This window comes from Neodiprion lecontei, chromosome 7 (assembly GCF_021901455.1).
Source record: "Neodiprion lecontei isolate iyNeoLeco1 chromosome 7, iyNeoLeco1.1, whole genome shotgun sequence".
NCBI lineage: Eukaryota > Metazoa > Arthropoda > Insecta > Hymenoptera > Diprionidae > Neodiprion > Neodiprion lecontei.
The window spans coordinates 4,052,317-4,066,935 of NC_060266.1; the positions used below are offsets into that span (position 1 = coordinate 4,052,317).

General features: G+C 40.7%; 1 protein-coding gene and 1 long non-coding RNA gene across 10 annotated transcripts in view; one reads left to right on the top strand and one right to left on the bottom strand.

The window, feature by feature from the left end:
• The window catches only part of LOC107224685, a 156,843-nt gene that overhangs the window by 99,428 nt on the left and 42,796 nt on the right, over positions 1 to 14,619 (bottom strand). For 8 of the 9 annotated variants that reach the window (XR_006905216.1, XR_006905221.1, XR_006905223.1 and 5 more), the window contains exon 5: positions 12,208 to 12,544. This is a non-coding gene — a long non-coding RNA (uncharacterized LOC107224685). Of the gene's footprint in view, positions 1 to 10,886; positions 11,005 to 12,207; positions 12,545 to 14,619 lie in introns of all 9 variants that reach the window. The other variant, XR_006905222.1, reaches the window with a different exon arrangement.
• The window catches only part of LOC107219353 (B-cell receptor CD22), a 115,550-nt gene that overhangs the window by 63,686 nt on the left and 37,245 nt on the right, over positions 1 to 14,619 (top strand). The window contains exons 3-6 of the mRNA XM_046744895.1: positions 3,001 to 3,215; positions 3,750 to 3,860; positions 5,337 to 5,555; positions 12,250 to 12,546. Coding sequence (XP_046600851.1) covers positions 3,001 to 3,215; positions 3,750 to 3,860; positions 5,337 to 5,555; positions 12,250 to 12,546 — 842 coding nt within the window. The remainder of the gene's footprint in view (positions 1 to 3,000; positions 3,216 to 3,749; positions 3,861 to 5,336; positions 5,556 to 12,249; positions 12,547 to 14,619) is intronic.

Here is a 14,619-nt window from a genome sequence, read left to right on the forward strand (position 1 = left end):
GCGACATGAATCGCGCGCGAGAGGGTTATCAGTTATCGAGAGGTCCGTTTTTCGAAACCCCGAGATACGCGGTTCCCGAGGGAGCGGCCGAACCCGGCCCGATCCGAGGGTTAGATGCTTATGCGGCAGTTCTTCAACCGACCCTCGTCCTCGTCCTCATCCTCGTCTTCGTCTTCCGGGTCCCGCCACTTCAGCCAGCCGCCGAGCCTCCCTGACGCATAATTTAAATTTATACCCCGTCGAGCGAGTTGGCAGCCCTGCTTTAGGACGCAATAAAAATGATTACACCGCCCCGGAACCGATCCGCGTCTGCGGTTCACCCCCGAAATCACCCTACCTTTTTTTTTTTTTTTTTTTTATCATCACCTCAATCCACTTTTTTCAAAAACGAAACCAGCAGCACGGTATTATTTTATCCTACAATAATTTTTCTCACTCTTAATTGTTTCGTTCGACAACTTCGCGTTGATGAAATCACATATTTTTATTTAATTTCTTTTTTTTTTACTTCTATTTTTTGAAGCTTTTGAAAATTCTGGACAACGATAAACTTTGAAATTATATACGTTTTGCATTGTTAGCCGGATCTTCACTGATTTACATTGAAATATCTCAAGATACGGGGATGTGTTTTTTTTTCTTTCATCTTATCGTAAATTGTAGATATTTCGTCTGGTGAACATTCGCTATGCAAATTTTGGCGATAATATCATTCAACGTATCTTTCCAAATAAATAAAAAATCTGCTGACATGTACATTAATAACGTTACGCAAAATTGTGATTATCGTCGTATTCATCCGAGAGCGATAAAACGTGTGACTATTTCTTTTTCTTTCTTTTATTTTTAACGTAGAATACGAAAGTATCGTACCTACAAGCCGTATCACTTGACATAAATTGTTCAATCATGCATGTGAAAGTAATAACTCAAGTTTTATTCAGTCGATTTGCAATTCAAACGGCAATTCCTTTGTCGTAAGAGAGAGAGAGAGAGAGAGAGAGAAAAAAAACAACGAGGTGCAATTAATTATACGTATAGCTAAAAAAAAAAAACGGTAAAGAAAAAAAAGTAAAAAGTTTAAACGCTTTATCGAGCCAAGTGGGGCGCGGTGAAATATATATGTATGGGGGTCCTCGAAAAACGTGCTGCTATAACTGGTAATCTGGAGTGTGAAACAATTGATGTTGCCCGCTGACCGCGAGGGGTAGAAATCTTGTAAATCAGTCAAACGTCGCTTATAGAATCTCGTATAAAATACTCTCGGTAGAGAGCGAAAGCCCGCGTGGAAGAGCAGCTCGCACCCCTGCAAGCACACTCTTCGCATAAACATTATCCTCCGACGCCGGTTGGCTGCCACTTGAGTAATCCGCCCACTCGATCTATTTGCGAATAAAAAGAGGAAGGAGCACGAAGAAAAAAAAAAAAAAAAACGTGACGAAAAAGAGAAGCAAAAAATAAAAAAGAAGAAAACAAAAAAAAAACGAAGTCGACGACAAACATTCACCTCTACGAAAAAACGGAAAACGTGAATGAAAAGAAAAGAGAAATACCTGCTCGCTTCGCTTTATCCAGATTTAAGCAGTTCGTTGACGGAATGTGAACATTGCAATGTTTTTGAGAAAAAAAAATTTCATTCGTTGTATCGAAGAAGGTTCGTAGCTGTAAAGGCTGATCGACGAGATGAATAAATGAAACTTAATTACAACGGCTGATTGATCGATTCATTAAGGAATAACGATTTTTTAGAAATTTACAATTAATCGGTGGATGAAACGGAAGATCGATTGAAATTTATGATCAATCGATTGATCAGTGAAACGATTAGTTGGAATTCTTTGAAACCATACAAAAAGTTTCGGAATTTTATCACTTAGCTTCAATTTTACTGATCTCAAAAATCATTGGCAACTATTTAATTATCGGTATTTCTGATTAATCAGTTATTGACGAAACGGACGATTGATTAAGATTTGTGATTGATCACCATTGATCGGTGAAACCATTAGTCAAATTTCCTTTGTTCCTAATTTAGCCTCGATTTTACTAATCCTAAAAATCGTCAATAACTATTCTGACAATTCTTTCTCCTTATTCGTAAAGTTATAACAACCATGAAAATTGTAACATAGAAATTACTGCAGACCTTCAGCGCGACGTTTGATATTAAATGGTAAAATAATTATTCCCCGATGGTAGATCGATTATACAAAGACTGGGATATTGAAATAAGCGCTTGAACACCGCGTAAATTACTGGCAAAAAGCCAAAGGTTCATCGATTCTCTTCATAATCAAGCCAAAGCCGTTCTTTTGTCTGTTTTCCATTTATTTCTTTTTTTTTCTCCTTCTTCTTCTTCTTTTTATTTTTCTTAATTCCCACCAACCTCTTCCACCGCTGTTCTCCTTCTTATTATTGTTATCTTTGTTCCCAGCAATCGCAATTTGTGACTCGAGGTAAAACCGCGGGGCGAACTGCGCCAGCAGGTAGGTAGGTAGGTAGGTAGATAGGTAGGTAGGTATTATAAGTTCCCCGGTGGCTTTAATTACTTTTCCAAATTCCCGCTGCCGAGTAGGCGACAGTCCTCTCGGTTAGCGAGTAAAAAGGAAATAATTATTTCTGGCCGTACGATGGCTGGCTGGTAGCAATTAAGGGACGAGCAAGACGAGCGAAGCGTTGGCGAAGAGACGCGAAAGCAGCAGCAGCCTCGAGTTCACCAGGACTCGAAAACTCTCAAGTCAAGCCGCGAGCATTAACCCCTTTGTCAAAACCGGGTTGGGCGCATTGATAATCGCTTTTCGACCATACCTCGTCATCGTTAAATGCCAATTAACGCCCCGAAAGCTCTTGCAGCTCTTACCAAGGGCAGCCGCTGGTTTTGGAAGGGCAAACTTTATTGAATATCTAACGACCCTAAGCTCCTGTACGAAAGCTCAACGTCGATTGTCGTCCTGTGTACCATAGCTCGAGCCATCCATTCAATCTCGCTTCTTGTCGCAGCCTCGACGCCCGAGGTGGAGTCCTGAACAACTCCGTACACGCTGCCCTGGTCAACGATCTCGGGAAGAAGAGCTTCTTTCTTGTCGGAGATGGTCACCAAAGGGCCAGGCTCAAGATAGCCAACGTCACGTTCAACGATCAGGGTGTCTTCAGATGCAGGGTCGACTTCGCCAACAGTCCAACCCGCAACTACAGGGTCAACTTGACTCTGGTTGGTGAGTAATTTGCTTCGTTAGGTCAAGACTCGCGAAATTCGATTTCGAATATCAATTACCGACCGGTTCACAACTTTGTAGTCAATGTATCAACGCTTCGAATTTCATCATTTGTCGGTATTGTCCGAAAAGATGTTCCATGGAAATGATTCTTATAAGGTATGAGACAGTAAGATTGATTCTGTCACATTTAAAGTCGATAGTGTAGTTTGCTACCACTCCTTTAACGTAGGAGGTAGACGCCTTGAATGTGTGAGAATCTATCTAAGGCTCTGTACAGTTGCACCCCATATTTTCTTACGATGATTGCAATTACTTCTGGTACATCCAGGTAGAATTTAATTGAAAAACATTCTAGTCGTACGTTTCATGAGTCGATGAATTCCGTTTAAGAAGCTAAGAGAAAATGATGAACTTCGTGATTAGGATCTTGATGTCACGACTGGAAGCAACTATAACGTGATTTGAACCATTGTGGACGAGCAGGTTGTAACAGTTGAACAAAAAAAAGGTTTAATTTTTCTATTATTCTAGAACAGCCAACGAACCCAGTGATCTACGATGCACAGGGAAAAGAAGTGACGGGCATCGGAGGTCCGTTTTTGGAGGGCTACGATCTGTTCCTCTCGTGTCAAGTGGCTGGTGGTAAGTATATTGCTCGTTATATATCAGAGTGAAGGAATGCGGTGGTTGCTCTAAATCATTGCTTGGGTTGGTCCATAACTCGCCGAAGTGGCGGTTGGGGGTCGAGCATGAAGACCGTGTGATGAATGAACCGCTGGACCTGAAAAACTTCTCGAATCCACAGTGGCAACGAGCCACGAAGGAAAAAGTACTCGATTAGACCAATGCTGTAGGCACGACGGTTTCTGGTTTAACAAAGACGTGATTAGCATAGGAATTAGTTCGGACTGTTTGGCGACACGTTTGGCAAAGGAAAGGTTGCGGAGCGTGGAGCAGCATTGAGGCCAATCGAACGTCCCAACGTGTTGTTGCGAGGAGACCAGAGTGGGGACGCGAAGTCCGCGAATACTCACCCGGAAACCCAATTTCACGTTGGGGCTTTGAGCGCAAAGACGAGAAACTGTTACCGTAATTCCAATTAAATATACTGGGGAGTTTAAGGTCCCGGGGCGATTTCCCCTCACGCAGGGAAAGCGGTATTCACCCTTCACGCCCATCGTCAGTTGACTATATACACCTCGGCTGGACAGTCCAGGTGGGAACCTCGGGATGTCCCGTTCAAAGTCAATTTCGTACGGGGCTAGCTGTTCTGGAAATTCAGTTAGGCGATCTTGGACGGAACGAATCACGATGCCGAACTTAAAGATACATTTCCTTAAACTATCCGCTTTACTTCCAGTTCTATATTCTCATTTCACTGAATCTCTATCAATGGAATTCTTACTTCGGTCCAAGAAGCTCTCTCACTCGGGTAGCAAAGGAAAAGGGTCCACGGGGGATGTCAAGGTGATCGCTTCTTCCACTGTGGAAATTTCAACGTAAATGTCAAAGCACACGAGCATTCACTATAACCTGATATTGGTTGTGGAAAGCGATTCTTCACCAAGTCTTACAAGCATAGTAGCCATTTCCTGGGGTATTCGAAGACTGGCATCATCAAGGTTCTGGATTGAATTCAAACCCGATACTCCTATTTGATAAAACCCAGACACTTGCAAGCATAGTGTTTTTAAATGATAAATAGAAATCAGTATCTCCAACGTCAACCAGATTCTACTCATGCTCAAGACAATGATTTAGCGATCACCATTCTCTTTGTTAAAGCGTGGAAATATAATAAAGCTTAAGGTGGTCCCGAGAAGGGTCAAAATAGCGGATCCAATATGTATACGCAAAATCCAAAAAGTCATTTGACTTCGATAAAACTCGGTGCTCTAGGGTTTTCGAGGTCACTGAGTGAATGGGGAAATCCACTCTCTTTGAAGCACGAGTTAGAGTTGGGATAAAAATCTGAAAAAATAAGGGAATTCGGTTTGAAATACGTGGAATCGATTCAGGGGACGCGCTGGTTGAAATTAAAAAATTAATTTTTCGAGTACCACCCTAATAAAGCTATACACAGCAATTCATCATCATTATGAAAATCTTCTATTCCAGGTAGACCAAAGCCTTCGGTAACTTGGTGGAGGGACGGACAGTTATTGGACGGTGTTGTGGACTCACCAATTGTCAATGGAGCCTCTGGAAAATTTACGGTCAATCAATTGTTCGTTGGAAGTGTTACCCGGGCACTTTGGGGAGCAAAATTGGAGTGCAGAGCACAGGCTGGACCCTTGGGGAAACCTGTCGTTCGAGAAGTTCCCCTAGATATTTATCGTAAGCTAAAACCCTTAATTGTTACGTACGATCAGATTCAAACTAGTCCTATTAATCAAGGTTACAATCATTGATGACAGGATTGGTGAATCCAACTGGAAATTGCCGTTTTTGTTCATCGATTAATCATAACAAATATCAGTAGGTATGATTGATTGACACTGGCCCTCGATTTTCTTACCACTGAAGGTAGAACTCCAAGTTTTATTCCTTTGGTCATGAAATCGTAAACTCATTGAACCGCGAACAATCACTGTTACAAGGATTTCGAGAGGCTTGTTGTTCTTATGTTGTATTAGCATCTCATTGCTAATGAAATCTGAATTGTAATTACGATGAAAGATTGAAAGAAGCAACAGAGAGACGCTTTCAGCCAATTTCCATCGTACATCCTACATTTTGATAAATCGAATTTAATTAAAAAATATATATATATATATTTAAGTAATTTTAATCAACTTTACGTACTTGATGTAAATTTCATATGGCTCCAAGCTACTTGATTCTACTTGACAAGTATTTATGTATCTTCTTATGACGCCTCATGTGACTTTAAATAATTTTTCGACGCTTCGCAATACGCCAATTGAATTTACCCAACCTTTCGCGAAGTGCAAACTTGATTTCAAAAAGCTTATCGAACTTTAGAAACTTTTCTGTATCTCAAATCGACGGGATTGACTGTTCATCTTCAAGTTTGAAGAGCCCAGAAAATCCCGTAGAGTTTTGCGGAAGCTATCGCATTCATGAGTATGATTTCAATTTCCCGTTGAGCGGTATTTCGTAGAAGTGTCACCGTAACCCGAAATAGAACGTTCAAGTACGAGCAGCCACGTGGTAGTTGGATATTTTTATCCCGTTGGGACAACTGACGGTGGAACTTTCCCCTGTTGAAAAAGAGCCTCTCGATACACGCGGTTCAATAAAATCGACCCAGAGTATAAAAATTTGTTCATGTCTTCGAATATTAGTACCGACATTTTTCACCCTTTCTCGTGTTTATCATTTCGGTTCCGTTTTTTTTCTCCGAGATAAATGTGCACGATTCGTTCTGATCGAGGGTGCAGGTTCAAGGGTTCGGACTGTTTTCCGTTATTTTTAGTTTCTCATTCAGGTGAAGATGATAAAAAAAAAAAAAGAAAAAAAAAAACGCTAAGAAAACAGAAACCGGTGCCTTGGCTCGCTGGGGAAATATACGCAATCTTGGTTTCGACGGTAGGCGGTAAGATTAATCGTCGAGGATGTAGTGTACACTTGATACCTACTCCAATCACATCAATCGGCAATCGAACGCGTTTACGATACGATTAAAAAGGTGAGCCTCGGGGTTATTTATCGTTTCGTTCTACGCTGGTCCAGCCGAGCGTTAAGGGTTGATAAAACGTTACGCAAGCAAACTTTCGTATCACATCACAATTACGTTAGTGAGTAACGGAAGTTGCAGCTCGACACAGTCTGGACAACATTCCATATTGCCTGTTTTTTTTTCTTCTGTCAAACGATTATACGCAACGTAAGTTATTCCAGTAAATGTTAAGAGTTCTGAGTAGGGCTCCCAACAAAAGGCTAAAACGTGGACATCTATGGATGTTTTTTTTTATCCTACTTCCATATTCCTGCAAGAAAATCTCCGAATTAATCACTGCCACTTTGTTCTCTCAGCTTAACTGAGCTTCACCTGACTGCAGACAATGAGAGAAGGAGATTTTCCGGTTATAGTGAATGATATTGAGGATCGAATTCAACCCGAATCGCGGTGACGCGACGGTATGAAAAGGGAAAGATAAACCCCTGGGAAATATAACTCACGGGGATGAAAACGCATCCCGAAACAGGTAAATATACCTACTGAAAATATACCGCAGGCTAAACTTGTACATCTTCGTTGTCGAGGTTCTATTGGACAGGACATTGAGTGACGTGAAAGCAGCCGGGATTAATGCCAGTCGCTATGTTCCTGATGTGACGAAGACCGCAGTTACTAAAGTCTTGATAAGAATTTCTCGGAAAATGTGTATAATCTCTCCAAAATGTTCTAGATTGAGTAAAATTGTTCGAAGAATGTTCGATCATCGTGAAAAGCCACTAAGGTTCAAACCAAAAGTAAGACTCGTCGACAGTATTGAATACTTTGTGACAAGACAAAATCGTAAAAAATCAAACACGATAAAGACGATGACAAAATTTAATTTGATTAAAAAGAATGCCCAAAAGTTATTAATAAATTGTTTAATCGAAACTTTGTTCCGAATTTTTCTAAGGGAATGTTTTCTTTCGTCATTCGAAATAAATTCGTTGATTTTTCTGAATACTGAATACGAAAGATATCGAGAATAATCTGAATTGATTCAAGATAAATATTGAAAAACGTATCGTAAAAATCGTTATTCCATTCTTTCTACTCCATTATTTGTCGTGCCAAGAAAGCAATACAGACAAATTGTCCACCCTTGGACTGTCAAGTGAGAGTGTACTTCTAATTGAAAAACTTGTGCCGATGTTATCTTTCCTGAAATGCAACTGGAAACTCAACATCGATGCCATTCTCCTGAGTTACAATTGCTTTGAAACTGCGGTTGGCACATCGGAATTGATTCAACTGATTGCGATCCTTCGTAATTGTTGCAGACGAGTATCACTTTCAGAAATAAATACACTGATCCCAAAGGCACTGGAGAGTTTTTTTGTGCCCGATCAAAATCACGTGAAACCGAAGAGCTGCTAGGATTTTTTTTCTCGAACCAATCATGCAGTGGCAGTAATTTTACCCAAGAATTCGGAAGGTATCCCAGGTTGATCTCTCCGATTTGATTTCTTTTGTAATATGTTATACTAGACTAAATACTAAGCCACATGTATTTTTTTTTTTTTTACCTGCGATTAAACAGTTTAAGGGGGTGAAACCACCCTCCGAAGTAAGGCATCTCAAGAGGCGATTTGGCAGCTGGACCCACAAGATCATAATATTTTTTAACCAATCCAACTGGAAGAGTTTTTTCATAATGAGAAATGAAAAATGTAATTCACATGCAAAAAAAAAACTGCCAGCTCGCCTTGACACGCCTTACTTTGGTGGTTGGTTTCATACCCTCAAAGTGTTTAATGGCAGATAAAAAAAAAATAAGTGTCGCTTAGATTTCAGTCGACTATGACATGTTAAAAGAGAAATCAAACCGGATAGATCGGCCGGGAATATCTTCCTTGTAAGACTGTCTATACTGACTTTCTGGAATCTGCAGCGAGAGACTTAAGTAATTTCGGTACAAGTTTGCCGGGATGGAATCTCAGGATATATTGCAATCAAGACGTTGTCGTGGCCTCGGCAGTGGGAATTATCTCATCAACCGCTCGGTTCTGCAATCTGGTAGAAAGTTAGTTGGTCGTTGCATAATTATCACGAGAATAACGATCCGTCTTTTATTCGACGGAACCAACTTGCTACATAGACTAGTAAATAAGCATAAAAGATAATACTTTTTAGTGTGAAACCGGAAACTTGATCTAAGCGTAATTCGATAACGCTAAATGAAATGGTGATGATAATTTTGTAATCAGGCCCTAAGATCGTTATGAAAAAGGGTTAAGCCGTTGAATTCAGAATTTAACTTTTCAGCGTTCAGCGATATCGAATAATCTTTAGGTTCAAGTTTCCGGATTCACACCTTAAAAAGTACTACCGTTCAATTTTTTCTTCGCCTAATACTGCAGAAGCAGGTTCCATAGCTTTGTAAACCTTGTATCTGATGTCTAGAAATTTTCTACCGAGGTTTAAGAATTTGTCCAAACATAATGTCAAGGATCAAATAAGACTTTGGCTTCCGAAAAATTGTGCCCAGTGAAATTGTTCGAATCCAATAAATAAAAATTCAATTAATGCACCTGTCATCTCAATGATAGATTGTGATCCAAAGACCGCGAGTCTAGAGAAGGCATTCTATTCTAGCATAGTGGGAAAGAATAGGAATGCTGAAAAGTTACTTTGCGTGCATGAAACGGAACAAGAGGATAGATTTAATCGCTGGAGTAATTTCACTTGGATTGTTCCACTGTATCCAATGCAGACTGCAGTTTGAGGAGGAAACGTTTATAACGAAAGTTTTAACCGAGCCATTTAATCACAAATATATCAACTAGTTGAGAAAGAATGGTAACGATTCGACCCGTCGACGTCATCGACCAATTAAAATCTACTTTCAGACTCGTCGCTGGTCATTAAGCTTTCCCTCTTATACTACATCCACCCTTGGAACGTTAGAATTACCAGTTTGCGGTAACAATGCCCTCTCCTCTTCCCTGGAACTCGGTATCACCACCAACCCTCTTTTAAACCCCGTTCCCGGTAGTGATGTCGTGCTTCAAATCGGATCTTATCTCGCAGCTTATCACATAAACAATTAAAGTCCCCGGTGTATCAACCCTAGTCTACTCCTTAAAAGTCATTTATTGGCTCCACAAAATTCAAAAATAATGTCCCAATTTTTCAGATTCTTATCTCAATTTTAATCCATGCCCCAAAGAGGGTGGATCTCCTGATTCAACCCTTTCAGGGTCATATCAAATCTATCGAACGGATTTAAATGAAATTTGGTATAGGGAATTTTTTGAGTCACTGGTTACGAACCTGATTTCAAAATTTGAAAATTCAATGCGTCGGATCCAATATCGTGAATCAAAACCCTAAAAGTTACTCGACATCGCCATATTGGATCTACCATTTTGAATTTTGTAATTTTAAGTTCAGAATCGTAATCAACGATCTCGAAAACCCCTAAGTGCCGAATTTTATCGAAATCAAATGACTTTTTGGATTTTGCTCAACCATATTGGATCCACAATTTTGAATTTTCAAATTTTCAGTTCAGAAAAAATTTGGGAATCATTTTTGAATTATCTGAAGTCGATTTGGGGGCGAGGTGGTCGAAATTCATAAATGACCTTTTTAAGGAACACCCTAATCGACCTGCAAACAGGTGATTCGGACTCCTGAATCTGTAAATATCCTCCACGCAATCCGAATTTTTTATACCTCTGTGATGAACTTGGAAAACTTTTGATTACCCAGCTTGGTTTCAATCCAAGGCTCAGGATTTTACTTTGACAAAAACAGTCCGCTTTGCATAATTCCTTAACGTTGAATTCGAAGGTTCGTTTCAAAATAATTGATTTCACTCAATTAAATTATAATTTGGAAATATTGTAAAAAAATTGAACGAATGTTATTCCAGAAAAATAACCTTGGGTGATTAAACTCGGGACTGAAATCATTCAGTCAGACGTCGACACATCGCAAAGTATTCCAAAGGCTTCCATTCAACAGAAATGCGCACTTACGATAAAGTGGTGAATCAATTCCTCGGAAGAATCGCAGCGAAGTTCACAGCTCTTGAAGCGGTAATCCATCGTCTGAACAAAACTCGAGATCACTCGTGGTAAAAGAATAATTCCTTTCCTGTGAAACGAGGCATAATAATTACTGTCTGTTTGATTTTCTCGCTCCGCGATTCTTTCCGAGTCTTGAAAAGTCTTTTTCCCCGTGTAAACCTGACTCTGCAGCTTGTGTTAAGCTTTTTCCCCAGACTTGTGCAAGCACTATTTTTTTTCCCCCCCACCCTTCTCTTCCTGGTCGAGAAACCGTGGAAGTTGGTTTTATGCTGGAGGATTCTGTTTCGCGCAGGACACCGACAGACTTGGAAAAGAAGGCGTGAAACTCGTAGGTCTATCTCCTCGCCCTCTTTCACACGAATGAGCTTCCGATTCGTTAATTTACTGCCGATTGCCAGAGAAATAACTCTTTTATCGGGCAGTAAATCTCATCTTCACCGATTAACAAGCCTCTGCATGTATGTTGTACGAATCGCGATCCGAAAAAACACCCGAGAGACGATCACCGCCTGGTGATGGCGCCTCGAATTATCCGCGTCGTACGCGATTGGAATAGGATATCCAACTCACGAACTCCGAACGACGAGGAAAAAACGTTTCTAGGCTCAACGATGCGGTGAACTCCAGTTGAATATCGAACGAAATCTCCGCAGATTCTGACGTGATTTTCTTGCGGAAGTGAACTCGCTATTTTCACAATCCTCGGCATTGACTAACGCCGAATTTCACTCTAACCGAAGTTTCTCGTTATTCCGGAAACACTTCCAAGAGCTCAAATCATTCATCGGACGATCGAGTGTTTTATAGAAAGAATCAATCCTGGGCACGTGGTTTTAGTTTAACAGGTCAAAAGTTTCTTGAAACAGTAGTTCGTAGTACGTTACGATCATTTTTTAAAGCTACAAATCCTGTATCTACTTTCCGACACCACATTAAACAAGACAGGAAATGGTGTTCCAGACTCATAAGGAAGGTATTCCAAGTAAGGTCGATCTCTTCGTTTTAGTTTCTTCTGCAATATGTTATAGCAGACTAAAAATTAAGCGACAAATATTTTTTTTATTTGCCACTAAATAATTGAGGTGAGTGAAACCACCCTCCAACATATTACAAGAGAAATCAAATCGGTGAGATCAACTTGGCATACCTTCCTCGTTAGAGAAGCTTACCGAATTCCAGATTTGGAAGAATACATCACAACGAAAGTCCTTTCTGTGCTTTAACTTATTACCGGGATGAATAAATCTTCATCGAATAAACGAATACAAACCTTGTGATCAAAAGAATAATCTAAATCCGTATTCCATTTCAGTAAAGCCCGCAGTGGTGAAGATCGTCCTTGATACGGAAGTGATCTACGCAGGACGTCCGGTGGGAGCGAGGTGCGAAACTTGGGGGAGTTCACCGGCCGCAAGGATAGTATGGATGCTGGATGGAAACCTAATCCGAGATCCTTCAATCGTCTCTACTCAGCGAAGCAATTCAACCGTGAGCAAGTTGGCCCTGGTTGTCGGCCGTGAGGATGATGCAAAAGAGTTGACCTGCCGAGCAGAGAATCCCAGATTTCCAGGCGGTGTTCTCGAGCACCAAAAAGTCCTCCGAGTATCCTGTAAGTTTCAATCTCCATTAGAAAATGATTTAGCAAATTTTCGTATATTAAAAAAAGAATGAAGGGGGGTTCTTTGGTTTGCAAGCGACTATCGATTCTCCCGATTACAAGGACTTCATACACGTCAAGTTATAATTTCATGCCAACTCAAAGACTTTGGACTTGAAGTGACAAGTATACATGAGTACCAATTGTTTTGGAGCACTTCGTCCGACTTTCATGTCCATGTTAACATAGTTTCATAATATGGATTTGATAGTATCTGAGCATAATAATATCGAGAAACAAAAGTATTTTAGTAATTGTAACGGTTTTAGTCCACGTTCCATTCTGGTGAGAATGCACTGCTCTCGTTGAAAACACGGTTGGTTCGTTATGAATCGTAACGGGATTTCAGACACGTACAGAGCAGAGGTACATAGAAAATGCGCGACTACGGAGGTAAGAAAAATGCACGGTAACACCGAGGATTCAAGAAAACGTCAGAACATAGAAGCCAGACTGGAATCCGGAAGCTTTGCGTGCTTGAGGGAAGCTGCTCTTATCGTCTAGTCGCGGCAGTGTCTCTGCTCCATTTTCTCCCTTCCATCTCTCTCTCTCTCTCTCTGACTTCCGCTCTATGAATCAATATTATCAACGTCCATGCACCAGGTCTTGCCAGGATGACTGGAAAGCTGTTTGGCAAATGTAGCCTCGAGACCGGGTGGATTGAAAGTGGGAGGATGGCCATTCCTGAAGGGAATCACCTGCAACCGATAACCTAGACGACTGTCTAGGCGCTTGTCGGTAAACCGGTGTCGATTTCAATCCGGATATATGTCGCGTCCTCCTGTCCTTGGTGTAGGAATTCAGTACCAGCTCTGATTACCGTTGAATTATAAATAAATATCCACGAGCACACGACGCGACTCTAAGTTGTATTCGAAATCCCGCACTACGGTACCCGGTAACTTTTCTCACCCTCGATATCTCAGCCTCGCGTTACCCTAGAACTAGAGATCAGCTAGGCGAGCACCGCATAGTGCAATGCCGTGTCACCTTACCGCCTTCATAAATTGATTACAACTTCTCTTGCCTCACATCAGCTGCCTCTCCGGGTTTTCGCGTGTTCCTCTTCGTCTAATCACTTTAAACACTCTGCTCTGGGTCCCTTTTACCATGTTTCAAGAACAATATCCCTCACCGAAAGTATGATCCAGCCGGAAAGCGTGATCTTTGCTTAATGGACGGTGAGAAAAATTCGCGCAGGTCTTGTACCTACTTGGTTTTTTCATTCTTCTTTCTTTTTCTGTTCCAAGTACGGATTTTTATTTTGAACATCTCTTCGTGTAATTGACGAATTACCCACTGAACCGAATATCGAATCCCTACTGTACAATAATCGCATGATAATATGCATTCGGTTAAATACCGCACTGAACATAATCGACCATGCGATTGAACGTCCGGTTGACTGAATCTTCAACAATTCTCACACAACTGATCTGCGTGGAGAAACGACAGCTTGATTATCATAACCACGTAAAGAAACTTTTAAACCTCCCGGTTCAAGAATGAACATTTAATAGTTTTCCACTGACTTAACGTATGCTGAGTTAATCACCCGACCCAACTAAGGTAGGTGTACCAATTATTGACCCTGTACCAATTATTGACCTTGTTTGGCTGTATCTGTTTGATCCTTAGTTATAAAACAACCAAAAAATAAACTAGCAGTGTTTAAACTTCTGGAAATTGGTTTTAGTCATAGAGAAATTCACAATTTGTGCCTTCAATTTATAACTTTGTAAAATGAAAGGGTCGATAATTGGGTCTAAACGTGTCAATAATTCGTAGACTTACCTCAAGCTCCGGCTTATTGGCAAAATAACAACACACTGAACAGAATGATAGTGAAAATTTACCTGGGATTATTATTAGGCCGGTTAGGAAATAGAAGGTTTGGGAGCTGAGCGATCAGTACGAGGTTTTCAACCCCGAGTCAGACCCGACAAAAACTTTTCCAGGTCAGTGTGCGGGTGTTCCGTAAAAGTTACGCATCGAAGAACGACACGAGGTGAAAGAATCAGAAGG